Genomic DNA, 8,683 nt, shown 5'->3' with positions numbered 1-8,683 from the left:
AAATCAGTCCTAAAGTAAAGATATATTCCATGTACACAGATTTACTGCTATTTTTATACGCGCTGGGCAAAAATAGGGTTGGTGGGTAAAGTGTAACGCCACCTGGACCACCTGGTTCCTTCTCCAGGACGATTCGGTTCGGTCTCTGGTCTCGATCTAACGGCCAGGATGGGCTAATCTTCACCGACGCAAATCTCAAAGCTTGTAACTTCTCCCTCTCTTCCGACTCCACGAACGCCCACGCGCTCCACTACCACTCGCTCCCGTCGCCGTCCGCCTTTTCCCGCGATCCCAGCCGCCCTCTCCCGCCGTCCTCCGCCGCGCGTACCCCCCCCTGAGGCCGCCGCCCGCAATGGCGGCGCCGCACCCGTCGAGCGAGCTGTTGGTGACGCCGAAGACGGCGACGAAGGATGAGGCCTCCTGCAATGCGGCCACCCCGACCAAGCCCACGCCGGTGTCACCCGGAGAGATGCGCGCGGTGGCGCGCAAGTTCGCCGACCAGCCCGTACAGAACCCAGAGGATGGCGTCTGGGCTGTCCTGACGGCCATCTCTAAGAATGCTCGCCTGCGCCCTGAGGTCCCCTCCCCTTAAACCCTAACCCTAAACCCCACAATGTTTCCTTCCGGAACTGCTAGTACTGAGCATTGCCATGTTCCTGTATTTTGTTTTGGCTGCCTCGGTTTTAATGCATTTAATCAGCTCACTAACTTCTCTAGAAATTCATGGTCTTTTATCAATTGTTAGCTGTGCATGAAAAAGTTGAAGATTGAATCATTTGCTGAGTTAGCTGATCGGATTCATTTTGATTCACTGAAGGGAATGAACATTCTTTTGAGCGCTGATGAGCACTACCTAGGCCGCATCGTTCAGGAAGCCAGCTTCAGGATTTCTTGTCCGCAGATCAGTGCGAAACATTGCAAGATATATAGGGACACCGTGTTGGGGGAGCTGAACCGCAATGAGCCTGTACCTGTTTTCCTCAAGGACACAAGGTTTTTTTTTTTGTTCTTCTGGTTATCTCTGTCATGTATTGCAATAAACAGTTCCCTTTCTTAAACTAATTTATTGTATCACTGCAGCTCAAATGGGACATTCATCAACTGGACAAAGCTTAAGAAAACTTCACCTCCAACCAAGCTTAATCATGGGGACATTATATCACTTGTCTCAGCTCCTCATGACAGTAAGATTCTGCTCTTATTCCACTCTCTAATCCAAGCCTATTGTTCTTTTAAAGATTACGATATTCATTGGCTCGTACCCTTTTAAAGAGTTTTCCTGCACATTGCCCCTGCTAGTTTACCTCTTTGTACTCGATTATATTTACTGTGTTTTTCTTGTTTTACCTTGCATACATTTTCATCGTTTTTCTTGTATATAATTGATATCAAGCTTTTTCTGTCCGTTTATGAGACATGTTCGATCTGCAGATACTTCCTATGCATTTGTCTACCGTGAAGTTAATGCTGTCAGTTGCACAGATAATGAAGTTACAATCCTTAAAAGGAAGTCAGGTAAGAGGGAACATGTGCTCTCTTAAGGTTTGGTGATTAAATCTTCCAGCTAGTAACAATATATGCCACAATTTGTGTTTGATCTTAAAGATGAGATCCGTTCTGAAAGCAAGAGACTGAAGGGTCTTGGGATTGGTTCCCTCGATGGTCCTGTTTCACTAGATGATGTTCGCCGACTAGAAAAATCTAATGCTGTAAGTTGACCCTTTCAAGATGGTAGTTTTTTATTGCCATGACAGTTTCTTAATCTTAATTAGCAAAAATCCACGCAGGAGCTCAGGGAACAACTTGAGGAACATGTTGTCACAATTGAGACTTTGAGAACTCAAATTAAAATTTCTGAAGTACAGCATGAAAAGGTATCTACTATGTTTGTGTTACCTCCTTTTTCACATGGCAATATGGCATGTTTTGGTTTTGCACCTCGGTGTTGTGTGTCTTCTAGGGTATAGGATATTTGCCCCTTTTGTACTGCATGACACAGTGGTACTGTCTACTGCCACTTCTAATGTCCCTCTAGTCTACTAAATTAATGATGATATTCCATATTCTAATGTCAATTAATTTTTTGCCAGTGTTGCCAAGCTATCTAAATAGCTATCAACCTGGCCTGGAAGACATTTTAGAAAATGTCTTCTGCTGGTTAAACCATCCCTCTCCCAGAAGTGAATGTACTGGTGTTTTCCGTTTAAATTGCCCTTATTTTGTCAAAGAATATATTATATTTTGTCAAATATGTGTGGCTCGTGCGCTCATTATTCCCCTTTCCTATATCTGAATCTTTTGCAAATCTGATGATGTAGGAATTGAAGGAGTTGAAAGAGATTATATCAAGTTCTTATGTTGATCAAGCAAAATCTCTTCAGCAAACACTAGAGGACAAGCAGAAACAAATAGATTCACTTAGTACATCAAATACAGAGCTGCAGAATTCAATAAAAGATCTGGATGAGAGGCTTGACGCATATAAGCAATCACGTGCGGAGGCTGATGAGATAATTCAGAGGTTATTTTTTCTGTTCTTTTGATTAATGCTTTGTGGCAATAGAGAGACTTACCCATAACTTTTCATTTTCCATATATAGTGTTATTAGCATGATGTTAAAAGACATGACATTAATTGGAAATAAAAGATAAGAATAATGCAGATATATTTTTCAGTTATGATCAGTAAGGTCATATAAAAAACACAGGTATATTTCACCTTTATTTTTTGCAAAATACAAGCATATTATTATCTAATAGTATAATTGTGTGAGACTAGGAAATTTGGCTAGTTTACTTCAGGATCTCATATGTTAGAGGGCACATGGATTCGAGAATCCATAAAACACTCTTGTTTGGAATAAAGGATTTTGATAAGAATTCCAGAGGGATTGTTCTGTTCCGTAGAAAATTCCCATAAAATTCATGTGTCACAGGCCAAGTAAGACTTCAGTTGATCCAAGTAGAAAAGTGAGATGTTCTTGTGGATAGACATTTAGGCATTTTCAGCAGACAGAAAGATCAAGTTTAACATCACTCTCCACTTATATGTTTTCAGCCAGAAATCAAATATATGTGAGCTTGAGGCACAGCTAAGTGAGGAAAGAAACTTGCGAAGAGAAGAGCGTGATAAGGCTGCAGAAGACTTAAAGTCTGCATTGCATAAAGCGAATGCAGAAGCTCAAGAAGAAATCAATAGACAGGCTGAGGCTTACCTTAGACAACAACGAGAACAGAAAGAAGTTATTAGCAAGCTTCAGGTTTTACCTTTTTCTTTCCATTTCTAGGCATGGTCAGGAATTGGAAATAATGTATTGCATTGACCTTTCGATTTATTTTCAGGAATCTGAAAAGGAAATCCGTTTGCTTGTGGAAACGTTGAGATCTAAGCTAGTATGCTTTTTTTGCTGTTGTTTATTAGAACGCTTTCATTCCTTTTCTTACCACAGTTTTTTTTTTTCCTTCACATTCAGGAAGACACTCGAGAGAACCTTGTAACGTCTGAGAAAAAAGCGAGAGAACTGGAAGCTCAACTTCAGGATGAGCAACTTGTATCTTCCAACAATCAGAAGGTTACTGTCGTGCACATGTTATCAGATGTTAGCTCTGGGTTGTTTTCATTTGCCATTCTTTGAATGTATATAACATCCTTTTCCCACTTCCTCCTCCACTGCAATGGCAGAAAGCAGAGAAACTGGAAACAGAATTGAGAAAAGTGAAGAAAGAACTTGAGCATGAGAAGGTAGAAAAAGATTTCAAGTTAACTTCATTTGATTCATTCTGCCGCTTTGATTTTTTCATCACATAAGCTAATCTTCCCTGGTCTTCATGAATAGAGGACTGCTCTTGTTTACTTACAAGCTGATTATTTGTGTTCTTCTGTTAGCAGGCTGCTCGGGAAGAAGCATGGGCAAAGGTATCAGCTCTTGAGCTTGAAATAGCTGCTACAATTAGAGATCTATCAATTGAGAAACAGAGGTATCAAGGAGCAAGAGAGAGAATTATTTTACGGTAAGAAACAATATTCGAGTTTCAGATAGAGATGAAACCCAAGTTTGTGAAGCTTCAAATCAGCTTACCTCCTTTTCTTTCCTTTGCTGCGTACTGCAGGGAGACTCAGCTGCGTGCTTTCTATTCAACTACAGAGGAAATATCTTCTCTGTTCGCAAAACAGCAGGAACAGCTTAAAGCTATGCAGAGAACTCTGGAGGATGAAGAGAATTATGAGAACACTATAATGGGCGATGATCTCAATAAGGTGCCACTGGCAACCGTAACAGCTGACAATGCCCGTGTAAGGGTAGACTACTCAAAAAATACAATGGAAGCTTCTGGTGCTTCAACAGAGAATGCCCAGGCAAGTGAACAAAGTTCCAGTGGTGATGATTCCAAGGAGACTGAGCAACAGGATGATTTTACCAGAGTTGAAGGTGCAAACACTCAGGAGTGCAATAGTCCAGAAACACCAACAGAGAGATTCAGGTCTGATTCACATGGTGATCATGCTGCTACAGCTCCAGAGCTAGAGCCAACAGATACAGAGCAAGTTCCTGAGACAGAAAGCCAAGCTGGTAACATTGGCTGTCGTGATCAGAATTCAGCTCTTCAAAGATTTAGCGATATGGGAGGTGATACCATGCAGCTAGATGATGAAATGCAACCACAAGAGAATGATGAAACCACTTTGATTTGCAATGATGGAGGGCAATCGCAACGAAATGAGGAACCATCATTAGCTCTCAAAGGTGGCATTGGTCACTGTTCCGAACAAAAACATGAGGTTGGCTGTTCTGAGAACAAACATGAGGACATCCAAACCAGAACTATTGGGACAGCTGATTTGTTGGCCTCAGAAGTTGCTGGTAGCTGGGCAGTGGAAACAGGTCCATCTGTCAATGGGGAGAATGAGTCTCCTAGGAGCTTGGGGGAGGCTACGGACCATGCTGGGGAGCAGGACGAAAATGTCAGAGGGGTCACAGCAGTTGATGCTTCGGTGAATTCCGATGGACAGGCTGCTGGGAGTCAGAGTAATATTGATAATGTTATCACCAAAATAACTGATCATCATCGTATTCTTAATGCTATGATTGAAATTGTTGATCCAGATTTCAGAAAACAACTCCCAGGAAGTGGTGTTGGAAAAGACGATTTGATGTCTGATGCCGAGACTGAGGAAGGCAGTGAGGCGGAGGATACAAGTAGCGACAGTGAGGAGGTCATGGTTGAAGATTCTGTTGGCTAGGCTAAAAGGCTGCTAATTTTTCTCGTAAATATCTCATCAGCCATTTTTATCCTGCACTCGGGTATGAGCTTGTAACATTTCGATTCCAAGCATTTTTTTTTCTAATTTACTGTATCATTTAAGTATTGTGTATGGTTGTTAATGTCAATTTTATGTAATGTTCACCACGGGGGTGATTGTTTGGGTGATTCAGGAAAAAAATCAAATGTCATTTACAAATCCAACATAATCTGTGAATAAAATTTTTATGTGTATTCTTAGTAATTTAAAAGACAAGGCTAAAAAAATAAAATACGATAAAAACCTTAAAATCAACTTTAAATTTAAAGTTGAAAATTCAGATTTTGGCTTATAAGCATAAGCAAAAGTGAAATAATGAGGTTAATATTGTTCTTTGGTTGAATACTGGTGTGTCCTAACGAATCGGGGTACACAAAACACTCGATAAATAGGACTAGATATTACTACAAAAGAATAATAATGAGCTACAGCTTCATCAGTTTGGTAACTTAAACGACAACTGTATCATCCAAAGAATCAATGAACATTGAAAGGTAAAAAAAGGAGGTTCACCAACCACCGCCTAGAAAAATGCAAGGTGATTATTAACAATATTAAAACAAATGAGTTAGGAAATCATGCGAATTCAGCTCATCTAAACCGACATTCTTTCTCCATGAACTAGCCCAAAATGCCTCTGGAATCATTCATTTGCTTCATTGTTCTTCGCTGCACCGTTCTGTTGTGTCTGCTGCAGTTGATAGAATGGTATAGCCTGCTGCGGTTGCTGCAGTTGGAACATCTGATTCTGAGTATTGAGTTGGATCTGCTGAACTAGACCGCTGGACGAGCAAGTATCTCCGAGCTCAGCGGTGGCGAGTTTCAGGCGTTGGACTTCTGTTGTCAGTGCCTCATTCAAAGCTGTCCAACACGAGAGAACGGCCAGCAGTCAGCAGTTGGGCATCAAAAATCAAAACCAGAACTGACAAGTAAACAACTCCTGAACTCTATTTTTTTTTTCAATTCACTCCTGAACTCTATTCATGGCATGCTTTCATGGTGCAATGTTTAACAGGATAATGCAATAGGATGAATTCACCTAGTTAAATCTACAACCACTACATATACTCCATGACAGATGGATTAACCTTAAGGATGAAGTCAGGTACATTATGCAAAAGGCAATAGACATCCTAGACCAGTGTAGATTCCTGGAACGACGGACTACTTGTGAGAGGGAAAAAAAAAGGAAATGTGGCTATCACATGGCAACATGGCATCCAAGGAGAAACACTGATATGTGAAAGCCCTGAAAACGAGGGTGGCAATACGGAGAAGTCACCGCAGAATCGGAATACTCCAAAACATTCTTCTCCTACACGGGACTGCAGGCTCCTACTAACATGCTAGCAACTAACAGTTTCAGACTTGAGAGGCACCACAGGGCATATATTTTATCTTGATTGGGAGGAAAGGCACGCACAAAGGCAAATCTTCGTTCTTGGATGATTGCCAAGGCATGTCCTCCCTACCAGTACCACTACATGCTAACGACCACCGGTTCCCGGCGAGAAATATACATAAAGAAAAGCTTAACTACCAACCACCGAGCCTAGCTAGCCAAGTTACCTCCAAGTGCAAACACGAGCTGAGCTTATATGGGCAAACGGTTGACAAGCACTAGCTAGGACAAGCAAGCATGTCAACGTCAATAACTTAGGCCTCGTTTAGTTCCTAAAAATTTTCACTCAAAAACATCGCATCAAATCTTTAGATACCTAAATAGAGTATTAAACATAGATAAATCAAAAAACTAATTGCACAATTATATGAGAAATCATAAGACGAATCTTTTAAGCCTGATTAGTATATGATTAGCCATAAATACTACATTAACCCACATGCGCTAAGATTCGTCTCGCGGTTTTCATACCAGCCGTGAAATTCGTTTTTTCTTCTAACATCCGGTCAAACGTCTGATGTAAAACGTAAAAATTTTTATTTCACCGACTAAACACCCCCTTATCCAAGATTGTGCTACGTCTAGTGCCAAGCACATCTGAACGACGTTGGCGAGCACAACACAGCAGGAGGAGGAGAGCGAGGGGGTAAGGGACGCACGTACCGTCGCGCAGATGCGCCTGCTGCTCCATGGCCTGCAGCCTGAACTTGAGCTCGTTGTTCTGCGTCGCGAGCCCCGCCGAGTCGCGCTGCCAACACGCACAAGATACGACCGTGTTGATTTCACGCAGGAAAGAAAAATTAAGATGAGACGGCAAGTGCACGAGAAAGCGGGGTACCTGCAGGATGGTGACCTGCGTGGACAGCTTGGTGGCCTCCGACTGCAGGATCTGCACCTTCTGCTCCAGCTCCGCGATGTAGCGCATCTTCCTCTCCTTGGACCTCGCCGCCGACTGCCTGTTCGCCAGCACCCTACATTGCATCCGGATCGAGCAACCTCTCGGCGATCAGTTGATCCCATCGTCTCATGGCGTGGCACACAATGCCATTTGTAACAATCGTTGAGATGATCGAGAATGGCGAGTGATCGTGTGATTACCTCTTGACGCGCTTTGGGTCGGCGAGCGCCATCTCGGCCAGCTTCTCGTCGGCCATGATCTTCTTCATCTCGACGGTGGTGAACTCGCCGCTGCCGAATTCCAGGCTGAACCTGTTCGGCCCCAAGCCGGCACCATTCGCCGCCGCGGCCGCCGCTGTTGCCGTGAAGTTGAACTTACCGATGAGGCTGTCCATGGACAGGCTCCTGGCGTGCCGGGCCAGCGGCACGGCGGCCGGCTCCCCGGTGGCGTTCCTCTTGACGCCCTCCCTCCTCTCGGTTCCGTCGGCCCATAGGCGGATCCCGCCGCGGGTGTCGTCGGCGCACTCCTCCGACTCGTTCTCGCTGCTGTCGGCGCCGTTGGTCTTGAAGCTGCTCCCGCGGCTGTCCCCTTCGTCGTGGCCGCGGTCATCCGAGGAGTTGAGCCCGTCCAGCCCCTCCAGGTTCATGTACGCGGTGAACAGATCATCGGCGGCCACCGCGCCGCCGCCGAGGTGGGCCCACCCGGCCTCCACCTTGGGCGGCGGGAGGAGATGGTGCTGCCCACCCAAGTACCCGAACGACACGTCGCTGCTGGAGCGGCGGTGCGCCTTGCGCGGCGGCAGCCCAGCACCTTGCGCCACCGAGTCCTCCATGCACACGTCGCCGCCCGCCGCCGCCGGGCGCTGGCCGGCGAAAACCTGCTGCGGCGGCGTTGGTGGCAGCCCCGCGGCCCTCGGCTTGCTGGCCGGCTCAGCGCCCACGAAGGTCGCCGCCACCATCGGCAACGCCGGCGCCAGAGACATCCCCGGCGGCGGCGCCTGCACCTGCACCTGCATCAGCGCGTCACCGATGCCACCGTTCATGATAGCTCTAGCTTATAGCGAGAGAGAGAGAGAGGGAGA

General features: G+C 44.9%; 2 protein-coding genes across 3 annotated transcripts; one reads left to right on the top strand and one right to left on the bottom strand.

Moving 5' to 3' along the window:
* The first annotated feature begins 251 nt into the window (after nt 1-251).
* LOC102701522 (myosin-11) lies at nt 252-5,460 on the top strand. Of its 2 annotated transcripts, none has more exons than XM_006649251.2 (13): nt 252-577; nt 818-993; nt 1,081-1,184; nt 1,432-1,515; nt 1,606-1,709; nt 1,788-1,874; nt 2,319-2,521; nt 3,059-3,260; nt 3,343-3,393; nt 3,474-3,572; nt 3,683-3,742; nt 3,890-4,011; nt 4,111-5,460. In XM_006649251.2, the coding sequence occupies exons 1-13, from the start codon at nt 353-355 to the stop codon at nt 5,240-5,242; spliced, it is 2,649 nt and encodes an 882-aa protein (XP_006649314.1). In that variant the 5' UTR covers nt 252-352; the 3' UTR covers nt 5,243-5,460. The 2 variants fall into 2 exon arrangements, with proteins under 2 accessions (XP_006649314.1, XP_015690276.1); XM_015834790.1 differs by having other exon boundaries at nt 353-577; nt 3,887-4,011.
* Nucleotides 5,461-5,671: 211 nt separating this feature from the next.
* On the bottom strand, nt 5,672-8,644 carry LOC102701244 (bZIP transcription factor 29-like). The gene is made up of 4 exons (XM_006649250.2): nt 7,803-8,644; nt 7,543-7,675; nt 7,368-7,452; nt 5,672-6,163 (listed from the first exon to the last, which is right to left on the bottom strand). Exons 1-4 carry the CDS (start codon nt 8,642-8,644, stop codon nt 5,946-5,948), a joined length of 1,278 nt encoding a protein of 425 aa, XP_006649313.2. The 3' UTR covers nt 5,672-5,945.
* Between the last annotated feature and the right edge of the window lie 39 nt (nt 8,645-8,683).

The sequence above is a fragment of the Oryza brachyantha genome, chromosome 3 (genome assembly GCF_000231095.2).
Source record: "Oryza brachyantha chromosome 3, ObraRS2, whole genome shotgun sequence".
NCBI classification, from domain to species: domain Eukaryota; kingdom Viridiplantae; phylum Streptophyta; class Magnoliopsida; order Poales; family Poaceae; genus Oryza; species Oryza brachyantha.
This window is presented reverse-complemented; position numbering and strand designations above follow the sequence as displayed.